The sequence below is a fragment of the Pleurodeles waltl genome, chromosome 3_1 (assembly GCF_031143425.1).
Source record: "Pleurodeles waltl isolate 20211129_DDA chromosome 3_1, aPleWal1.hap1.20221129, whole genome shotgun sequence".
In the NCBI taxonomy this organism is placed as follows: Eukaryota; Metazoa; Chordata; class Amphibia; order Caudata; family Salamandridae; genus Pleurodeles; species Pleurodeles waltl.
In genome coordinates, this window is record NC_090440.1 from 1980041631 (window position 1) to 1980065827 (window position 24197).

General features: G+C 40.7%; 1 protein-coding gene across 1 annotated transcript in view; it reads left to right on the forward strand.

The window, feature by feature from the left end:
- Positions 1–24197, forward strand: part of VPS53 (VPS53 subunit of GARP complex) — a 693920-nt gene that overhangs the window by 349620 nt on the left and 320103 nt on the right. The window contains exon 12 of the mRNA XM_069226380.1: positions 20208–20306. Within this exon, the coding sequence (XP_069082481.1) occupies positions 20208–20306 (99 nt within the window). The remainder of the gene's footprint in view (positions 1–20207; positions 20307–24197) is intronic.

A 24197-nucleotide genomic window follows, 5' to 3' on the forward strand; every position in this document is an offset into this window, starting at 1 on the left:
TTGTATTCCCTAGAAACCACGACACACCTTGTAAAATGTAGCAAACATACGCATCTGGTGTTTAAATTGCTAAATGGCAGGCTACCTAAACTGTAATATGAGGGTCTGAATTAGTATACTCAGCTTTTCGGGTCTCAGGATGAACCTCACTGCTGAAACGGACAGTGGTCCCAAGAGTATTTGCAAGGTAAGGTCAGCCTCAAGCACAGACTGCACAAACCGCTGGACATGGCACTTACACTTCAGATCCACAGTGGCATTCATGCAGGATCCTTAATGAACTGAAACTGTTATCTTAAATTTTAGATGAATGTATTCCTTTTTACCGACACTTTTTTCATTTTGTTACAATAGTCTTCTTTTTATCTACATAATGATTTTAAGTAATCGCACAATAAATATTCATTCATTCACTTCTCCAGTGTGTGATCTGAATGTTGTTCATACTACCTTGATGGCGACTCCGTTTGTCTTATTTATGTGTAAGTTTAAAGAAATGTTCATTGAGTCATCATGTGGGTTGGGTACTGGAGGAGCTACGTCTATGCTGTTCCTGTCAAATACACTTGATGAATAAGATTGTGTTGAATGTGCATTTTTCGTTTTTGTCGAGGTTATTTTAGAATTTCATCTACCTTCCGCTTTTTCCTCCTCGGCAGAATTGCAGGTTCTTCTGCTTAGGTTGGACCTGAAGAGGACTTTTCGCATGAATCATATATGAATTAAGGGTTCAGGAGTCACAATCAGCTTTGTATTTCCTTCTGAGGTTGCAAGAAAGGTAAAGCAGTGTCTAAGCGACATACTTCAGATGGAATGTGTTGTGCTGCAAATGATGTCACCCACCACCTAGCAAACAAAAGATCAGAGCCCACTCCACATGTGGGCAGCAGTGCCTGCATTATTTACAGGGGTGCCAATTCTGGATATTTGTCGAGTGGCTACCTGGTCCTTCTTGCATACTTTCAGCATCTTTTCTCAGGACTCTGATGTGAGGCTCCTTTTAGTCACATTTTGGTCTGTTTTATTGTTATAATACGCCCCGGATCTTCCAGCTTTCGTGGCACTGATGTGGCAGACTTTCTTGACCAACAATATTCAGGAAGCATTAGCCCTTCCTTCCATGGATACTCCAAGCTGTAGATTTTTCAAAGCCCTTCTCACCGCTGAGGGAATGTCGATCATAACCTGTCTGGGTGTTAGTGTGTTTAATGTTATACTTCCGGTTTCATGATTTTCAGGTATCTGTAGAATGTTTACTTTAGGCCTGAATGCAGGTTGTTACCTGGAAGTTTAGCAACTGCCATTGCTCTGAATCAGGCTCTTGGACATTTTCATCTTCTATGTGTGGATTACTGTTTTCTTGAATCATTACTGTCGTTTAACCTTATAATGTTGGCGACAGCAATAGCAAGTCACATCAGCCCCGTGAAAAAGATTCCTCATACTGTGTTTACTGCGAGAGCGCCCGTCTCATGCATTGTGAGTGAATAACCTTGAGCACAGGGGTTGAGCGTACAGTGCAGGCGAGTACTCATTAATGGGAGCATCTGCAGTCTTCATTGGGCCAGGGCTAGAATTCACATGAGTGGGCTTGGCTGACACATTGAGACTATTGTCAACCATTATGATAGTCAGGCACTGGGTGTGTAGCCATATTGAAGGGTGCCACAAACGTCATGTGGGAGTCGTTTTGGACAGTGACCACACCCTGACGCTCTGAATGTTGACTAGCCTATTTGCTGTGGCAAAGTCACATGGCCATTTTTTGATGCAATGTTTGTCACCAATAGCCTATTAAAGCAAGGATCAGAATAGGGCATCACTGCTTCGGGTGTCAGATGCTGTAGAAGTATAGCATATTGGTTGACATATGGGCATAGAATCAACTCTTTTGGATGTTATGCATTTTGCCAACCATGTTCTGAAGTAGGTGTCTGCACCATCAAAACTGAAAGAGCATGCAAGAGCAACTAATAAAACATAATTGAAATGTGAGGTACTGTGGCGTGGCCTTGCACAAAAAAATTAAACCCTTCATTTTTCAAGAGAATTGTTTTGCTAAACCTGTTGTTTAGCAAATTGACAACCTTTGTGGCTTAACGTTTGAAATGGTTGTACGAATGAATGGCAAACTTATACAATGAGGACACCTACTCCAAGGGTGCATCCTGGGGCTAAATATATGTAACGACCACGGAAGAGAGGGTACTCCGAGTTGAAAAGACAGATCTTTAAATCTTTTCAGAACTTCACGATGGGTGTAACTTCATGCAGATAAGTTGGAAGGCACCTCAAAGGAGCGTCCACCCATCCTAGCCTGATGGAACTTGAGCTTTATGAATAGCTTTGCTTCACAGGATCTTAAGGTTCTAGCTTAGGTTTAGGGACAGACCAGTGTTTGCAGAAACTTAGTACCCATTTAGTTTAACGTTTGATAAGTGAGCAAGTGGTTAATGAACATGTTCACATTTTGTTTTTTTCACACTGTTGATAAGGATTTATATGCTCTAGTAACCGTTGAGTACTTGCAGTCATCATGGAAGCAGTTGTACCACCTGTACGTTTTTGCAGAATCCTGGTAAATTTCCAATTGGATAAAAAGACAGCTTTAGTGCTTTCAATGTATTTTTACAGGCTTTTAATTCTAGCAGAAGGAGATGTGTATGGAGCCTTGTTTAGGGATGGAAAGGTCGGAGGAAGAAGCATTTGATCAGCAGAGGCTATAAAGAACCAAGGAAGATATTCTAATGTACAACAAGTTTGGTGGTCAAAGCACCTTGCTGGAGAAACTGGATTCTTATGTACCAGTACTTACAGTATTGATTGTGTCATGTGAGTGCGACAACTTTGCTGAACAGCTTAAACAGGATCAATTTTTAGTAAGGTTTTGTCACAAGATGATTTAACACAAAATTAATGTCTTGCAAGATTCCCATCCTACTCAAGCCTGTAGAAACAGCAGTTGTGAAATTCTACAGGTGTTAGGAATTGGGTTATTGGTTGAGGAGAGTATTAACCCTGTTCAAGCAACAACCACAATCCTTGTCATATTGAACCACTAGTCACTAAGTTAACCTGTGCTTAACCCTCTGGTAGCTTAACTTCGAAGCACTGTGTTAAGTATTTATGCAGCACACCAACAGTAACAAAGTGAAACCAGAACACATGCGATATCCCACACCAGTTTAGAACAAATAGAGTAAAATGAAGTAAATTAAATGAGACCAAAACAATGAACATCCAATCAGTAGAACAAAAGATATGGAATTGTAAAGGATTAAGTAAAGATGGCGCCAAGAAGCAGAAAGCGTTTGCTAGCTGTGGGTATCTGGTAAGGCTAGACCGGGACAAAATCACAATTTCAGGCTGACCATGATGAAGTGTGGGCCCGATACAGGGACCAAGTTAGTCCAGTTGCAAAAGTTACCATTGTAAAGTCCAGAGCCCAGAGTTCAAAACTTCTGGATTTTCACAGGAGAAGCTCACCTGATGCCAGCCAACGGTCCAGTACCTGGGGAGACACCTCCTGGGGATCAGGAACTTAATCCAGCAGAAGCCAGCAGGGCTCAGGCAGGTCCAGTTGCAGGTCCAGACATGGGCGGTGGCATCAGGTCAGTTGGGCATTTTCAGGGAGTTCTCTGAAGCTTGTGGTGTTCTTGCACTGAAGATCTCATGTTTATATCTGGCGCCACCCTTTGAGGTGGAGGAAACTTCTAGTCTACCCCCACATCCGGTTTTGAGAAGTTTCTTACTTTCTTCCTCTGTCCAGGCATCAAGAGGTCTAGGGTTACAAAAGGCTGGCGTCAAGTTCCCTCGTGAGTGTGCTGGAAGCAGCCCTTCAAAATGTAAGTGGGACAGGGAATAACTCCAATCTTCCCATTCTGACAGGATGGCCTTATCCCAGCAATACCCAGATCCTATTGTCCACTGTCTGAACCTAATAACACATTCCTCGTGGGGGAGCAATTAACAGGTCCAGGCAGTTGAAAACTCGTAGAAGGCCTCAGAAAGTTGAGGGCAGAAAAATGCCAATTTTCCAAAAGTGGCATTTTCATAATTATAACCTAAAAGCTGGCTTTACCATTAAAGAGGATTTTACATTACAGTTTGAGTCTAAACATGATATTCCTACCAGCTCCCAATCAAAAGTTGGCACCTATTAACTATAAGGTAACCAAATGTTATCCAATGGGAGAGGTAGACCTTAAAGTAGCGAAAAACGAATTTAGGAGTTTTTCACTCCCAGGACTACTGGTTAAAAAAGGATTGCTTTTAAAGCATTAAGTTTGCCACATAAAGCTTTACATGGATATGGCCCAGAGTCCTTCAGAAAGAACTTTAGATGGTACTTACCAAAAAGAGCTCTCCGCTAAGCATCATCACGATCAGTGGTTGTTTCCAGATTCAGAAGTACCACTAGTAGCATTTAATTTACAGACCCAAGTACCTGTGGTTCCATATATGAGAGACTTACAAGTAAATTAGGTTTTCCAATAAGGTGTAAGTCAGTTGTGCCATGTTTTAGGAGGCAAGCACAAGCACTTTAGCACTGGTTAGCATTGATTAAATGTATAGAGTCCTAAAAGCCAATAAAACGGGTTCAGAAAACAGGAGGGGTGAAGGAAAAATGTTTGGGGGTGACCTTGCAGAGAGGGCCAAGTCCAACAATAGGAAAAAGTGAAAGTGCTCAAAAACATCTTGTGCAGATGTTTATGCTGTTCGCACCGAAAGTAGTGGTAGACACAAGAAGGAATTTACTAGGCAGGATACCACTGGCAACATGTCAGCAAGGTGTTTTAAATGTGGGTCAAAAAGACACATGGCAAACTTTATATTCTGTACTGCACTGATAAAGGAAATCAGCAACGTTAAGGGCTGTGGGACATCTAGCTACAATGTTATGTAACCTATAGCTGAACAAAGGTTAACATGTTTTTAGATCAACGCAATTTATGAGAAAGCCTGGGGAACATGGTGCTGTGATGTGACTGCTAAAGGTGTGGTGACTAATAACAATGGTTGCAGAATTCTTGTTGCTGAAATAGAAAGTGCATGGAATTGTTTTTGGTTGGTTGAGTGACTCCTGTGCATGTACAATAATTATTTAAAAAACTTTCAATGTTTAATGTAAAAGCATATAGAGGATAGTGTATGTAGTTTATCAGTGTCAGTATATCTTTATAGTGGTTGTATCAAGTCCTTTTGGGGATGATGCTTAGATCTGGGAGAAGGTTGTAAGTCACTTCTGAGCATGGGGAGTTTGGGTGTGTGTTTGTATTCATGACATGGTGTGATGATAACTAAGCACCAGTGTTGGACCTGGCTCTTTTTTGCAAGGTCATCCCCAAACTTTTGGCCTTCTTCCTCCTATTTTTTCTGACCAGTTTTTGTTGGCTTTAGGACTCTGGGCACTTTACCACTGCTCACCAGTGCTAAAGTGCATATGCTTTCTGTTTAAATTGTATTGGTGATTGGTTTATCCCCGATTGGCATATCTGGTTTACTAGTAAGTCCCTAGTAAAGTGCACTGGACGTGCCCAGGGCCTGTAAATCAAAGGCCTGCAGCATTAATTGTGCCCCCACGTGAGTAGCCCTGTAAACATGGCTCAGACCTGCCACTGCTGTGTCTGTGTTTACAGTATTAAACTGCTAATTCGACCTGGCAAGTGTTCCCACTTGCTAGGCCCGAACCTTCCCTTTTTGTACATGTAAGGCACTCCTAACGTAGGCTCTAGGTCGCCCCATGGGCAGGGTGCAGTGTATGTTAAAGGTAGGACATGTATTGATGTGATTTACATGTCCTGACAGTGAAATGGTGCTAAATTTGTTTTTCACTGTTGCAAGGCCTATCTCTCCCATAGGTTAACATGATGACTGCCTTTAAATATCTTTTAAGTGCAGTTTCCCATTGGGGGCAGATAGGGATATGGAGTTTGGGGACTCTGTACTCACAATTTAAAAATACATCTTGTTGTAAAGTTGGTTTTTAGATTGTCAGTTTGAAAATTCCGCTTTTTGAAAGTGGGCATTTTCTTGCTTAACCATTCTGTGCCTCTGCCTGCTTGTGTATTCCACGTTTGGGTCAGACTGACAGTTGGGCTGTTGTGAATTCCCTCTAGACAGTGACACAAAGGGAGCTGGGGTATAGCCTGATGAGTCTCCTGTGCTGGAGTGGGGAGGAAGGAGCTGACACAAGAAAGGGCTGTGCCTGTCCTCACACAATGCCAACCGCCTGGTGTGTGTCTGGGGCCAGGCCTGGGCAAGGCAGGATCTTGTCAACAACAGAGACTTTCCTTTTGAAGTTTGCCTACTTCAAAGGCAGAATGGAGTATAAGTAGTGGATCCAAAACCCGAGACCTTTCGAACACTTTTGGATCAAGAGGAGCCTCTGCAAAGGAGAAGAGCTGGAGGAGGAGTACTACCCCTTGCTGTGTGTGCTTTCCTGGGTTGGCCTGCAGTTGCTGCTTCTGCCGTAGAGGGGGCAAAGACTGGACTTTACTGTGTATCCTGCTTGTGAAGTTTCTCCAAGGTCTTGGACTGAGCTTGCCCCTGTTCTGAAGTCTCAGGGCCATCAAAGACTTCCTCTGCCGCCACCTGGACTCTCTTGCTGAGACCCCTACCCTGCCAAGTGGTGCATAATCCAGTCCCTGGGCCCTTGAAAGGAGAAGCTGATGAAAAACCTAGAAAAACTAAGAACACCAACTTCGGATGATGCCCAGACTGACGCTGCTGCCAGATCTCGCAACGCTTCCTGCAACTGAAGCCATGGTCCCCACTGGAGTGCGACGATCCCGACCGACCCCATAAGCCCGATCCCTGTGCTTCCTCACTGAAGTCCACGACTCCATGAGTCCTGGAGTGCTGTGTCATGACCGCACTCCTGTGAGGTTGCCCCACCACGTCTTGACCGTCGGCCATCGACCCCGCCGGAAGTGTAAGGAACCAACACTTTGCACCGCCGCCTCAGCTCTGCAGCAAGGACCCAACGCCTTGCACCGACACCTCCACTCCTATGCTCCTCAGCCCAGGAACCAACACCGCACTGGATCAACAACGCCTCGATTCCTGACTCCGTGCACCGGCTTGTTTCCTCATTTGCACCAGGTACTGTACCTGGGGGTCAGTGCGACTCCGTGACCAGCGCCATTGGCGTCAGATTGTTGGGAACGACTCCGTCACAACGCCGTGATTTCACCAAATTGAAGCATTTGGTTTCTAAGTGCTATATTGAAGTTTAATCTTTGAAAATTCATAACTTTGCTTGTGTATGTTGGATTTTTGTCGTTTTGGTCTTGTTTTACTCAGATAAATATTGGCTATTTTTCTAAACTCGTATTGAGTGTTTTTGTGGTGTTTTTACTGTGTTACTTTGTGTGGTGGTACACATACTCTACATATTACCTCTGAGATAAGCCTGACTGCTTGTGCCAAGCTACCAAGAGTTGGGCAGTTGGGGTTATCCTAGGAGTGTATATCCCTTACCCTGACTGGAGTGAGGGTCTCTGCTTGGACAGAGTGCAAACTGACTGCCAACCAGAGATCCCATTTCTAACAACCTGGATTATGAGATGCTATGTAGGCATAACATAGTCTCATTATTAGTGAATAATGGAGATTTGTTATCAAAACAAATTGGGTGAACTGAAAGGTCCTGAACACAAAACCGCGATTGATAAAGATGCATAACCTTTTAAGAATGAATGGAGGGGAATGGCCTTGATGTTTTGGATAGACTGTTAGAATGGGGTCAATGAGCCAAATGTATCAACATTGCGACTATTTTCCATTGGATTACTATAAAAGAGCTCTATCTTTCTATAGACTCGTACAACCTAAGCTGAGCTATTTGAGTGGATGGTCATCCACTCCCTAAAATCAGTGCCATAATGGCTGTGATACGTAGCACTAAAAGTTTTAATAAATTGTACATGAGGTTAGCCTAGCATCAGTTGCTATTGCTGAGACTAGCTGCCATCTTACTGCGTTTGTCAACCATGATGCATTTTTCATTTTAAAAGGATGTCATTCAGGTTGGCATCTGCAGGAGCTGCTTTCAGTAACTGTTGCTAGTATGTATGACGGATGCTAGTAATTCAGGAGGATGTCCTCGTTTTAGGGGAAAATTCATAGCAGCATTGATGGTATTTTGAAAGTACTTTGTGAGAGGGTTGAAAGTGTCCAAGGAAACGTGTGAGTATGGAAACCCATGTTGAGTACTGGGGCATGTGATATTTGCTGAAGGTAGATGGCTTAAACCAGGATTATTATAAGCTGCTGAAGAAGCACCACCATCCTCTGACAGGAACCAGGCATGATATTTCCTGGATGAACGACAAGAGGCACTCGTACAATAACATGACTTCACCAAAATTAATCAAAAAGTACTACAGAGTCAGTGTTCTATAACTGGAACCTCATTACGTGTATTTCTAGAAAATATAATCAAAATGAAATACATATAAACTTCAACGGAAATTCCAATGTTCTGTGATGAAATATTAGTCCAGGTCCAATTCAATGAAGATTCAAAAAGATCGTCGTATATATTGTTCCAATCTATTTCATGACCAGATCTCCAAATTCCAAATCATTAAGTCTGTGCTCGACAATGTTCTCCATGTGTGTCATCCAAATTGATTCTCATATATTTTCCATGTGTGTCTTCCAATTTGGTCCTCACCGTCAATTTAAACCTCACTTCCAATCTCACAGCCAACACGTGTTTCGTCGGGGGTTTCCCCAATGACTTTGTCAGTGCTGCAATTGTATAAGCTCTAGTCAATTAAATCCGAATCAGTTATCAGAAATATATGAATAAATGGAAATCCACCACCAAAGGGTGGGATGGATGATTTTTGTAGCATTAGTAAACATGCATGCTCAGGCATGTTAGTGCCATAAAATCATACCCACTTTTGATTCTGTGCATCATTGAGTAATTTAGAAATCGTGATGTTAGTATAGATTTGTGGGGAATGCACAAAAGCTGTCTAATATAGGGAGACCAAAACTTAATTCGCCACACCTTCCAAACCATATGGTAACCTCAAACTGTAGTGGTCCTCTAATAGACCCAGGTGTTGGAATGAAAAACCACACCAAATCCAGTTTCTTACCTGTATATTGCTGATGCCGTATTATTACCGTAATTCAAATGTTGAAAATAACAACTCTTTAATACTGTAACCATATGTATTCAGTTTACTAAACTCGCCTGTCCTAGTGTGTATACCATCTGTCAAGCAAAAACAACAATACATATCAAGTAATTTACCATGTATACCAACTAAGTCTAACCAACCTAAACACTTAACCCCCATGCCAAGTACTCAACAGCACTACGAATATCCAAAGAAAACATGTCTGCAATGCTAATTGTAATCCTCGCTTTCCAAACGAGTATTTACACCTTATTCCCAACATCAATCAGATCATCCCCCACGCTCAAGCTTTCAAAAATACATCACTATATTATAACACTTACCCAAAGAATCATCCCATATATATGTGCTGTGACAGAGTTCCAATTCAAAAACGTATTATGCCGGGTGCGAGTACGGGTCCGGCTGACCTATCTGTACTCCTGCCTACCGTCTGTGTCTCCACTAATTGTAATGAAAAACGGACTGCACGCTCGTCCAGTCCTTTCAAATATCACGCTACTTTCGGAGTGTATGCTCATGGAGATAGAAAGGGGACTACACTCACGGCAGCCATCTTAAGGGTGAAAATCACACGATCTCGTTAAAGACAAACCCCTTCAGAACCATAATCAAATTATGTTTGCCAAGTGCCCAGAAAGAAAAGGATCACCCGATCATATTAGTTATGAAGCAACAGTATTGAGAAAAAGATTATTTAAACAACGAACAAAAGCATTCTGATGCAGGTGAATATTAAGTATGAATGTTCAAAGATCAAATCTGTTAATGGTGTACACATATTGTCATTCAATTCAAGAGTTAGAAACATATAGCCACTATATGAATAGAGTTGGTTTTTCACTGGAAAAAATAATAAAATAGATGTGCCAAGCATTTAAAGAGACAAAGATTATATCATAATTACCATATGCAACAAACATATTGTTTGGTATTCTTAACAGAATTACAACATATAGGTTTTTCTACATTTTGTTACCATAAACATATTGTTTGGTGTTCTTCACAGAATTATAAAATATATTGGTTTTTCTATATTTTGTTGCCATATTGCAATTGTCCATATTAAGCAAGTACTTGCATGTACAAATCACATATAAATCCATATTCATCATACTCATGTGGTGCCTGTTAGATCATTAAGCAAAATAACTATCCACACGGAAAAACTGTGATCAAGACCGGGAAGGTCGAAACACGTTGGTGTTGGTGTTGGTGTTAGTTTGTTTGGGGTCTTTTCATGTAATAAAAGAAGATTGATGTAATCCTGTGAGTGCCGCATCCTTGACAAAATTGTCAAACTGGTGTGAAGATTATTGATGGGATTAGGTCCTTCCCTGGTGCAGGCACTGACACGAAGTAAGCGTGCCTTCTTTGGACCTTTTTGGAGCTGATATATATATATATATATATATTTATATATATATATATCTATATATATATATATATATATATATTGATGCTGATGCTTGTTAATGGGCTGCACGATGTTTGGGTTGTTCAGTGGTCCTGGGTAGGCGTGAAGGTCATGACAGTTATCAATGCAATATAGATCATTAATTCTTAATGGTTTGACTTCTGGAAAACCCCACGGAACCACTACTAGAAGCTGTGGACCTGCCTAAACAATTTCCAGTGTTCGAACCTCAAAATAATAAAAATACAGAAACAAGTATACATCAAGCAAATACACAAATTATGAAATAATGTGTTTAATTTACAAACAAATATCGAAATTGTAATTTTATTGGGAGGGTTGGAGTGTTTCAAAATGTGCGTTTTCTTTCTGAAAGACAAAGTGATATGTTACACCTTAGTATCTCGCTTTGGCCTTTTTTGCTTTCTATTTGTAGGCGCATACCAGTGGCTCGCTTGAGACCAGCAGTGCATACTAAATTTAGTTTGCTGTATTGCGCTGCTCCCACGAATCAAGTGAAGGACACCAACTCAGTTTTTAGCATCCAGTTTCAAATTCCTTCACATTTACAGACTGAACATTTTCTATTTTAACATTGTTTTAGGCATATTCACTTTAAAAATCATTTGTTCATATTATTTAATTTTCTAAACAATCACGAACCCCAGCCTATGAAGAACTGGAATGGAGTCCCTGTTAGTATCAATTCTAATAAAAGGTAAACAGTTGTGTTCAGTTAATTTATAGTATGTTTGTCATTTTCATGATCACTAACAGACGTGATTCGGGCAATGTTCACATTTTTTTAAAGCTTTTTATGAGTTTTTTGCTAGCTTTATTGCACAACCAAAACAAGCAAACCCTGAGCCCACCTACTGATTGCACTAGGATGCAATCGAAAGACACATCCTGTTTTTGATTAAGATGATAAGCAAAGCTCTTCGCCCAGTCAAAACAGAATCAATCCTAAAACGTAACTAAACTAAACCAGATGGAAACTGTATTTAAATTTATTTTTTTCTTCAATACATATTAAGTGCTGCAGTGGGTTCTTTGAAACCAGACGTGCTGGTAGCCAGTTACGTAGTTTGTTCTTGAAATGTCTACAGGAAAGGAATTGCTAAATTCGGATCACCCCCAGTAGATCTTGTGATGATACTCAGTTTGGTCAAGTAGATTTCAATGTGAGGTCAGCCAGCAGTACTGCTAAAATCCTTGAACTCTGCTTTAAGTATTCCCAAACAAAAATACTTTGATGTTAATCCGCGGCTGGTGAGTTTCTATACTAAAGCATACATAATTGAAACCAGCATTATGTTTTTATACACAGAAGGCATAAGAGTGGGTGGTAGAGAAAAACAAAAGTGACAATATGCTGTGTATGCAAACGATCGGGGATCAGTAAATGTTAGAGGTGGATGTGTGGGTGGTTGGATAACAGATCAAGCAGTTTCATTCATTTTGAAACTGATTCAATCAGCATTGCAGCTCGAGAGAGGAATGACATTTTTTCTATGCCGTATATTGAATCATTGCTCTTGAAAGTCTGTTAAATGAGGTCTGTCTCCTCATTTCATCTCGCCCTGTTACCACTCGGGCTTTCTTTTCTTGGCATCAGAATTGCCTTTCTTGCTACCACCACACCTTTTAAAACAAAAGCCATACCTGGAAATAATACTGTAAATCCTTGGGTTTCTTTCCCAATCCAACAACAGCACTGGAGTACAACCTGAGGATTCTCTTTTGTAAAACAATTTTTGTGTACAGATGCACCATACCAAGATTTCCTGGCTGTTCTTTCTCTGGTCCAACACCCACTTTGCTCATTTTGCGTGCTTCATCTGCTTGCTTTAGGGGTGAATGAGAAGTTTTGAACTTTCATAAACACTGTTTCTCAAGACTGCCTGCTGAAGCAATTGCAAGCAAATTCATAAAAATAATGTCAACGCTTTGTGTGTCTCCCATAAAATAACCCACTTCCTTTGATTTGTATCTCACGAATGAAAACATTTGTCACTGATGCACTCTTCTTGTCCTTCAGCATATTAAACTTTGAAGAACTGGATTGAATTACATACTGCTGGATAGCTATAACTAATTACAAGACCATTGTGCTGTTTGTTTGCTTCTCTCATCCACATTGCATGTTGAAATTAACGAGCTTTCCTTTTTTTCATGTGGTGTTTCTGTATGTATGAAGTTAATTTTAGAAGCAAATGATCAGTATAAAAACATACTTGTTCAAAAACCTACAAATTGTATTTGGGTAAGAAACATGTTTATGGGTGCTGTTTAAAGTGTTGGTGTTACTAATTTAGTAACGGGCTGGTTCGACAGATCTGGCTGTGTGAGTTCCAAAGGACGAGGGCCCAGGTAAATACAAAAAACCTGCACAAAACAAGATTCAAAGTCCAACCCATGATGGTTTATTCATTTATAGAAATCAAAAGGCAATTGGTTAGTCAATTCAAATTGTATCAATACCTATATATCATGAGACAAGAGAAAAATCAAAGTATGGAGTCAATAACAAACCGTCATAGTCTGCTCATAACAAAAGCAAGAAAAAATCTGCCACACATCCCAAATGTAGCACATTTTATAGGTTCAGAGGAGACAGTCATGCCTTTTGCATTGTGTGTAGTGGTGCCAAGGGGTGTAAGGATACTTGGATTAAAAACAATCAACATTGCAGAAATTATGTTACGAAGACAGCCTTTTACTCTAAGATCACCCAAATATTAATAGTTATCTCGTTTAACCCACATATGAGGGGAAATAATGCGACATGTTTAAATATATATAAAGTGTAGATAAGAGGGGTTCCAAAGGCAGTGCCAGAATTTTTACAAACATTTTATAATATGTGTTCACTAATGAGCTAGGTCCATAATTCTTGCATAAAGTAGCATCTTTATCATTTTTAGGAATTGGATTAATCACAACCTTAAAAGTAACTGGTTAAGGATGCAAAGGGCAATTTGGCCAAACAACAACGTTGACTTAAACCCAAATGGAAAGGATGTACCTCTAGAATATATTGTGACACTGGATATAGTCTAGGTAAGAGTACTTAAACCTAATTAGAAACAATTTTGAAAAGATAAGTGATGTGTGCAAGTTGCAATAATAAGAAACTACCTGCTGCTGTAGTGGGGGGAGAAAAAGAGCTCCGGAAATAAAACATTGGAGAAATGGAAAAAAATCAACAGAAAATCCAACAGGATCAAGGTATTATCTTTTTTAATACAATCACAACTTTAGCTATTTCGTCATGAGATAAATCCTGTTCAAATAAAGAAAAATCCAGGTTGTCTGCTTTTAAAAAATTCTCCATTGAGTTTAATTTACCAGCTTTTTTTACTACCACCATAAATTGTGGCGGTAGACCGATTACAAAACCTGAAATCAGAGGAACACTCAAAGAGCTGGCGCGAGGTAAGACCGATCGGCTGCAGGACAAGTTTTACCAAACACACACCTCTCTACTGGCACTACGACTAGCGAAAATGTACATGGAAGTGTTTGCATAAGGGCAGTTGCCTGCAAGCAGCAGGGAAGCCCTGATAATCTCCATACCAAAGCCTTACAGTGAGCCAGAGGAGGGCCGGTTCTACTTAATGTGGATTATACATTTTTTAGCAAGGTGCTGGCCGACCACCTACATCCATATCTGAGCTCGCAGGTGCATGCTGACCAGAATAGGTTTATTCCACAGTGTAGTATCTCAACCAGTATTAGACGCTTATACCAAGTATTGGGGGGAGACTCCATTGCATGCCTTTCCGGAGGTGGCGGTGCTTTCTATTGATATCCAGAAGGAGTCTGACACTCTACAATGGGACTACCTGACTGAGGTAATGAACATGATGGCCCTGGTTGAGAGCTGGTGCAAGTGGATCTCACTTCTTAATGCCACCCTCGTCTTTGTGTACATGGGCCACTGTATCTCTGAGCTACTCATGGTGCACAGGGGCACGAGACAGGGCTGTCCCCAATGCTTTTTGCGCTGGTGGTTGAACTGTTTGCCAGCTTGTTGAGAGCTGAAGGGTGTGGGAAGGGCGTTCCCATGCGAGATATTGGCCACATTATCTCTTTATAAGAGTTTGGCGAGTATCACAGGGGGGGCTCTCAGCACTCTGATCATGGGAACAGATTTGCATCCCTGGAGAAAACCAAAGCTATTGACAATGGCCCTCCATTGCCTAAGGGGAGTGACCGAGCAGCTCAAAGAGAGGCAGCTGTACTCACTGACAATGCCGTTGTTGGTACTGCCTACCACTAGACAGCCTACTAGAGGGGGTTACTTTATCGCACACCGCCTAGAGGACTGGACAGCGTCAGAGCTGAGGACACTGGGAGATTGTTGTGAAGAGGGTGCCCTCTGCAGTTGGAGACTCTGGTGGAGTATTACTGCCGCCCGGGAGCTCAATTCCTGACATATGGGAGTGTTAATGCAGGCATTATGCAGACTCAATGGGAACCCAGAACAACGGCCACATACCCATTATCTACTCCAAACTATCCTGACCTTCGGTATCGCAGACCCCCTGGGTCTTGGCTATACCGAATGATGATGAACATGACCCAGGATGGTTTCCCAACTGCTAGAGTGAGGTGGGAGAATATTCGAGGACATCAATTTGTCACCAAGATGTAGAAGCGTACCTTAGAATATATCAAAATAATTTGAGGAACACTTGCTTCCAGTGCACACAAGTTAATTACCTGCGTATAATGTACCTTACACCCCATCAAGTAAATGTCATGTACCAGACTGATAAAGGCTGCCCCAGATGTGCCTAACTGGAAGCAGACTTTGGACGTATGGTGTGGAGCTGTCCTGTGATCGCACAATTCTTGGAGTGGGTAATGGCTGAGCTAGAGTTCACTCTAAACACCAAAATCTACGGACAGCAGAGATTTGCATCCTCAGCCTCTATAGCAGACAGCCAACTAGGACAGTGTGAAACAAATTTAGGTATATAGTGCTGGGGAAGGACCTTTAGAGACATTGCCAAGCACTGAAATCGGCAGACTTACTGCCTCATAGTCGATAGAGGACAGAATGATTGAATTCGGTGAGAGCAGAGGAGATGGCGTTGCACTTCAGGGAGTACACAGGGCCAGGAAATGACTGTTAGCTGGTCTTTTTCAGGAGGTGGTGGATAGCTTTGCTGCAGTAGGAGAAGTGGTGATTTGAATATTCAGGAGCTGATGAGGGGGGCTCTGCTGCCTCCATTCAGAGAAATTGCTGTAATGGTGATGGTAAGAGGCATGCAACAAACAATAGCTCCCTAGGCTCACCAAGTACACAGACACGACTCCTAGCCCCTGGCACCCTCAACATTCACTATGTGACCTGGTGCAGCCTACGGTCCAAACAAGCTTGTGATAGTTTACTGTTATGTTTGTTTCATTTGCAGCAATAACAGAGGAATTGTTAGTGGGGCACTAAGTGATAAGAATTACATTATGCAACTCTAAGCCTTGTTGTTGAATAAGTTCTGTATCTGAGAAAACTCAATAAAATGGATTTAAAAAACCTCCGTATGGTGAAATTATTTTTTTTAGACGGGAACCAAATCCATATCTGTAAGCACTGGGGTGTGCTCTAAAATCAAAATGGAACTGATGTTGGCCCTAATCTCATTTTGAGCGAATTGCTAACTAAGAAATATATGATCCAGTCTATATTGGGAATGATGAGTAAGGAAGTAAAAGGAGCATTTCTTAAAAGTAGGATTCCATAATCTCAACAAATCAATTAATCCTCTTTGAGCCATGGTAACAGTAATTAGGTATACATTTAACAAGGGAGTGCCTATCCAACACAAGAGTCCATAATTTGATTGCAGTCACCTCTCAAGATTAAATATTGATTAACATAGTCTAATCATTTTTTGAAACATTAGCCTAAAAATGATAGTCTACTTGTATAGGACTATAAACATTAAAACAGTAATTGGATTTTTTTAAATTATTATTTAATCTCTGAGCTATAGCTCTTTGCAATTAGAATGTTATTAACCAGTGACTCAGCAGTAATTCATTTACCCTCACCATCAGAGTCTTGGGATATAACACTAATATCCATGTGTTTATGGCATAAAATAACTGTTCCAGCTTTTTCATTTAAAGCTGGAAAAACAGTCATGTTATCTACCCAACATATCTGCAACTTGTGTGATTCTACATCTGTTACATGGATATCTTGTGACAAAACCAAATCAGGTTTAAGCTTGGCAAGGTGAAATAAGACTCTCAGCCTTATTACGAGGCTGGTGGTCCTAGGACTGCCAGCCCCGCTGTGACGGTCGGACCACCATGGCTGTGGCGGTCCAACCGCCACATTACAAGATAGGCAGGCGGACCTGCCTACAGACCGCTGTCCCTGCCAGGATCAAAGATCCCAAACAACTGACGTCAGTCTTGGTTGTAGTCAGCCACGGCAGCGCTGAACTCAGCGCAGCCGTGCTGATTACAACCTTGTTCTCCACCAGCCTTTTCATGGCAGTTTCCCCACCATGAAAAGGATGGCCGAGAGCAAATTCAAGGGGCCCTCCTGTCCAGCACCCTGCGTGTGGCAGCATTGCCGCCGGCTCTATTATGAGCCCAGTGGGGAAAGCCATAATAGCCCCTCAGTGAGAAGACCTCCATGCCCGTGGCGGTCTTCTCATCACGGGCTGGCGGGCCAATGGTCGGCCCGTCAGCCTCGTAATGAGGCCCTCCGTCTTTTACCCTTAATGTTCTATATATTAATCCTAAATCATAGTATTCGTAAAACACTGAAACAAGGTTTTGGTCTATCTTTGACAAATAAAGATACAAATATATTAAATAATGAAGATCAGACAAAATTGAATGGGAGAAAAGTACAAGCCAAGTGCATGGTTACTGAAGAACATACTTTCGTGAGAAGAAAGACATTAAGACATTGGGAGTGGAGAAAGCACATAACAAAGACACATCCCAAGCTTAATACAAGCTAGATGTCTAGAAAAATATACATCATAATAGAGTAGATAAGACAGAACCTGAAACAAGCAGAGACAGGTTATCTGTGAGCAATGGGACATCATTAAGCATATGACATAGCTGCCAATAAAGGTTTTAGAGAGAGCCAGAACCTGAAGTATCCATAACCTCTGGTCCACAATCAGCAATACATTTTTAAGTGTTGTAAGGTCATCATGAGGAACAGTTTTGTCTTAATAAGTTGCTTTAAAGTAACAAGGATGAATTAAATCCAAACGAGCATTCATGGCTCTGAGCACTGGTCAGATACCTAACAATTCTTACCTATTATTCTCTCTTGATTTTGCTATGCCTTGTGTGAAAAATAGTTTGCTTCCTGAACCTGACAGTTTTTTCTTTGAAGTCACAGCATTGAGGGGTTTGAACAGATCAGTAAATTTAAGAAAGGAAATAACTCCTCTAGGTTTAACAAAGTAATTTAACTATTACTCTGATCAAGTCTGTGAGCCTTCTGAATCTTTGGTGTTGTAGATTGTGGCAAATGTAATATTTTGAGAAGTTAAGCCGAATGCAATACAATTGGATCATTCCCGTCACCTTCTCCGGGAGGCTATAATTTATTTGATTATTATGCCTATTCCTAGTCTCCAAATCTGCACCTTTTTTAAAGAATTAACTTCCTTCTGCAGCAGAACAATTTTATTAGTTGCACCCTGTAAGTCAGTGAAACTTTGTTCCACTTTGAGACTCTTTTGTCCATATAGGACCCCTTCTCATCTAATGCTTGGAGCCTTTTATTAGTTTCTGCAACATGTGGCTGAAGAGCCCTAATATCCGCCAAGAGAACCTCCAACGAAATCGAGGAGTGTATTTATTCAAAGAAGGAGGATCGTGCTTAAGCCTCTTGAAACTTTTAGTGTCGAAACAGACTTGGGAATTGCAGACTGCCAAATATCATGAAGGAGCTTTTATCGGAAAGTCATTTTTGTCTCATTTTTCCTGTGCAGAAATTACCAAAATGGCAATTGAAAGAAAAATAATTAAATTCTTGTTAACTTCAACAAAGTCATGATACACACATATGGGAAATTTAAGAAGGCCTGGAAAAACAAAATAAGCTTTGGTTATACAAATACCCAAGTTTACAATGAACCATCATTCACAACATCATCAAAGCAGGAAAGGAGTTACACCACTGTAAAGCTAGACTAAAAGACCTCGGTTGCTGAGGCAGAGATTCAGACCTGAGTGCCACAAGGTGAAAGCACAAGAAAATAATTAGGAATGCTCTCCGCTCACTTCCCGGACTGCAGCAGCCACAGCAGCGCCACCTTTGCGTATAAAAAACATTCCATCTGCTCCATGGGTTGCAATAGCTCCATCCCAACCTGGGCTCCCAAACTATGGGGGGTTATCTAACTCGACGTCATAGCCACTCAACCCCCCCCCTCAATCATCTTAAATGTACTTGGGGTGCAAACTCATCTTGTTTTCTTTTTGGACTATGAACATTTTTTTTTTCTTTCTATCATGTGCCCCTCCTAAATGAGTAACAAAAGGTGAATCTTTTATTTTTCGCACTGAACCAATGTTCATACGCCCCTCCTGAATGCCTCTCCTGAGGTCTCTACATACAGCATAATATATGCTCTGTTAAAAAGATTTTTAAAAAGTACTACTGACCTAACTGAACTCAGTCTTCGCACTTTGGGAGGCAATCCATAACAAGAGCAGGGACAAAATAACTTTACACTTCTGCCATAATTCTTAATCCATCTGATTTTACATTTTGTACATGCTACAGCTTCAAAAATATAGTTGACACCCGTAATAAAATAGTCAAGCAGGAGTCCATTGGCCTGGAATGATGGGAAATGCTGACCATTTGGCTTCTTTAGAAAAATAATGTAAATGTGTATTCTTCCTTTGAAACAGTCCAGAATTTTGAAAGATCACGTTATTTCTTGTTTGAGCTTGTTGACTTGGTGAGTGCTTGAGGGTGAGTCAGCCTCTTTTATCATTTGAAAAATAGACTAAAGAGAAACCATAAAAGTATACAAATGCTTCTTGTGACAGAGACGGTCCTTAGTGTGTCTGAACCCCTACAGATTCATAAAGGACCACTAGATTGATAAAAATAATTGGCATGATCAGTGAGGTATGGAGCAGGGCAGTAGCAGCATAGCGGTGGGGTATCTGGTACTCGGTACACCTGCAGGAATGAGTGTGGTGCCCAGTGGCAGATCTTTTAGGGGCCAGGTGGTATTGTGCAATTTATATGGTGAGTAGTGGAATTACTTTGAGGTAGTGTGATAAACGGCTTGTCCAGAACAGGAACAAGTAGCATTAGCATAAGATGTTAGCAGACAAGCAGCAGTGACATTGGGTAAGAAACCTAAACATTGCCATAAGAAGCTGAAATGAGTTCTGGAAGACTGTGGACAATTGGGGTTTCTCATCAAGAGCTTGAGGATGAAAATTTGCTAAGAGTGCCCATTAGGTGCTATTCATCATGGTGAATTTGTCAAAAAATAAATCAATCATGCACTCTTCGAAATGATAGCTATCCCGAAATGCCTCTTATAGGAATGCAGATTTTCCAGCCAGTGTTATTGTGGTGACTTTAATATAGATTTTTTTTCTTTATATAGAAAAAGCCTGAGCCCACTCCTGTTTCAACAAACCCATTCCTGGAGGATGAGACGGGGACCGAAGAATCTGCTTTGGACCAGGATGCAGATTTAGACAGAGTAAGTACTGCTGCTTTCTTATTGACTTGTCATCGGTCACTGAGTGAGAACCATTGGTCAGGCAAGCTTCAAAACAGATAAATGTTATCATAGAGGCAGCAGCAGGCTTGTAGTTTTCCAAATGGAGAAAAGTAACTTATCAGCAGCCAAGTATTCAAGCTGTTGCGAAAGGTCCATTCATGTACTGTTTTTGTTCTATTCTCTTGAATAATAATGGCACACAGCCAAAGGGGGATCTTGAGTTCTACATTTCACACCAAGTCATTCCACCTACCTGTTTGCCATCCCCAAATCTTGTATTTCGTCTGCATTCAGTCACACTTTTAATTGACACATTTTGTTAGGTTGGATGTTTCATGCAGAGCTTGATTTGAAGTGTGTCTCTTGTGCTGTTCATAGCTACACGAACATAACATTTTGGTTCACTCAAAAACTGTCCAGTAAGACCTCTAACAACATTTGTGTGGATAAAGTGTGCATGAGTGATTTTATGTCTAAGTTCTGCATTATCAATGGGTAAACTCAAGTCATACTTGCCAAACCCTAGCAACTTTTATGCTTTCCTTCAATCCAGTGTCAGGGACAACTGTAGGTCTCTTCACAAGTCCTGTCCTTCTTGCTACAAACTAGTCCCAAATCCCTACAAACTACAACACTAAATTCCTTTATTGTCTAAAACAGCAACACCTACTATATTTTCAACTGAGGGAATAAGATAAAGGTTATGACTCGGTGATGCATCTGTACTCCTGCATCCAGAGGTACCAATGTCATGGCTGTTAGTGCCATGGGTATTTTGATGTATTCCAAGGCGGACCCATAGAAATTGTGAACAAAAGGTGTAATTTGCTTTTTTTCTGCATTAGCCTGTATTTTTTCATCCACGTGTTCCTGACGTTTAGTATGTGAAACAGGAAAAAAATGAGACAAGATCTTACAGCAAAACTTGTTATTAACCAAATCGGGAATTATGGGCCCCTCGAAATGATGGCCAAATTGTCTTGGCAGGTTGATTCTCGGAAACCCTAACCAATCAGATCTTAGAATTGTTATTGGGTTTTACAAAAGGGTGGGTGGGTGTAGATAGTATGTTTTCAGAAGGTGCTTTAACAGAGTAGGTCCTACAGGCTTGGCAGTATTGGTGTTTCTTGAAATGGTCTCTGACTTCACACCGTTTTAAAAACAACTGGGTAAAGCAAAATTGAAATGATTTTTTCAACACAGGATTCTCTCACATTGTTACACAGACAGTGCCTCATTATACATTAAAACTTCAGTAATGGAAAAATGTATTCTAAACTTTCAAAGTTGAATGAAAAAGTGCCCTTACATTAAAATACTGTTAAGCAGAAATTCAATGAATGGTTCTTGAGTGACATTGCTCTGTTCGTGTCTTTCAATCCTTGGAAAAATCATTACTCCAAGCCCAGGAGCAATTAAGCTAAGGGTAATCCTTTAGGCGCTGCTTATTCAAGAAAAAGAAAATTCTCACTGTTCCAACATACCACTATTTCAGTTGAAGAATCCCAAAACAATATTACCATATTGTTCATCTCCTACAAGGGTGAAGAATCTGTAATAGATACCCTGATAATACAACTGCCTAAACAACTGCAAAACCTTATCTGTCAGCGTTCTGCCTAGATTCTTGACATCTTGCAAATGTCTGGACTTGAGCACCAGGTATGTGAACAGACACAAGTACAGATTTCTCCGCACCCTGTTGACCTAGAGGAAAAAAGTATTCTGCACCTCAAATTATAAAGCTGCAATCCTCTTTTCTGGTGCTAGAATGGATCCCTGCATTCTGCCTTACAAAGCTTGGCAGGAGAGCTTGGTCTGCGATTTGGTCTATCACTACCCATCATACTCTACAGGAAATACCTACGTTACATAAACTTGTTAAAACGTAATTATTGTATTGTATTGTTATAGTATTTATATAGCGCTTACTACCCCCTGATGAGGCGTTGAAGCGCTTTTCGGCGAGTAGTATGCTACTCCAGAATCCAAGAGGAATTATTGGTGGATTAGTATAGGAAAATAAGAGTACGGTTTTATGATTAATATGAGTTCATTTGAGCAGAGGATATGTGAGTTTGTTAGATGGATTGACTAGAGTGATGGAGGGATAGAGGAGGGAAGAATCCAGAAGTGTTGATTGGGAGTTTATAGTAATAGGATGAAGCTTGGGATGAGTAAAGGGGGGATGGAGGAGGGAAAAGTTTGTGGAAAGGGTTAGGGAGATCATAGTAGTAGGATGGGTTTTGGATGAGTCAAATGTGAGCTAAGTGAGGGAGAATTTAGTAGGGTTGTTTGGGAGATCATGGTAATAAACTGAGGTTTGGGTGAGCTAGATTTGGAAGAGGAGGGAAGAGCTTAAGCAGGGTTATTTTGGAGATGAAAGTAGTGGAATGGGTTTGGGGTGAATCAGAGTGGGGTTGAAGGATAGATTGATAGAAACATGACATATGGTGATGGGTAGACAAAGTAAAGCTTACAATAGAGTACATTTCTATTATTTTTATTTATTTATACTTTTTTGTATGTGTATATATATATATATATATATATATACTTTTTAATCATTATTTTTCTTTTTCTTTACTTCATTATTAATATTTTTTACTTTAATTTACTTATTTATAATTTGGATTTTATTCATAGATTGTATTTTATTTTTATTTAATTTTTCTCTAATACAGTAGGACTAGAGTAATACATAGATAGATAAATACATAGTAAGGGAATATATGTTCAAGGAATATAATAATTGGTATAATCATATGAGAAAAGTAGTATTGTTTAAACAGACTTTCAAGATTTATAATGTTTAAAGTTAATTAATAAGTGTACTTTTCTAAAATGTTTTTGTCTTTCCTCAATTTTTGAATATTGAAATGCTTATGATAATAAAACATTTGATCAGTGTGATATAAAAACAACAGCAGGGATTCATAAGTATCTAATATAACAACTTATCTAGGAGCTCTGCAATGACCTTTGAACATGGTAAGCGTAGAATAACACATATATATGTATATACACACACACACATACATACGCACATGCATTTACACATGTGTATATATATATATATATATATATATATATATATACACAAATATATATATATATGTTTGGCATGTGTAGCTACAGATACACATGCTATGCATACGTCTGCCATCTAGTGTTAGGCTCGGAGTGTTACAAGTTGTTTTTCTTCAAAGTGTTTTCGAGTCATGGGATCGAGTGACTCCTCCTCTTCGGCTCCATTGCGCATGGGCATCGACTCCATGTTGGATTGTTTTATTTCCGCCATCGGGTTCGGATGTGTTTACTTTAGCTCCGTTAGTTCGATTCGGGAAAGCTTAAAACTCTTCATTTCTCGTCGGTATTGTTTTCGATTGCGTTACACCTTCGATCGACACTTCCGTACCATCGAAACAAACATCTTTACTCGCCCTTCGGGGTGCGCGTGCCCAACTCGGGCCTCGTCGGGCCGACCGCTTGGAAGCCTCATGGATCGGACTCCATTCCGATTGTGTCCTCGGTGCCACGCTAAATTCCCTTATACGGACCAACATCTCGTCTCTGCCTTTCCCCCGACCATCAGGAAGAAAATTGCAAGGCCTGCAGATCCTTCCGGTTGAAAAAGACACTCCGAGACACAAGAGCGTGACTCGAAATCGCATCAAAGAGCACCGAACATCTCGACATTGAAGAGGAAGAAATCATGCAGACCGCAGTTTCCGTTCGAGGATCCGACTCTGACCAGGATTCCCAGGACGACAGACCGGTCACGGCAGGATAGCACGTGAGTACGCCTGCCCCTGTATCATCTAAGCCCAAACATAAGGCCTTGGGAACGCCACTGCTGGAAGGCCATCG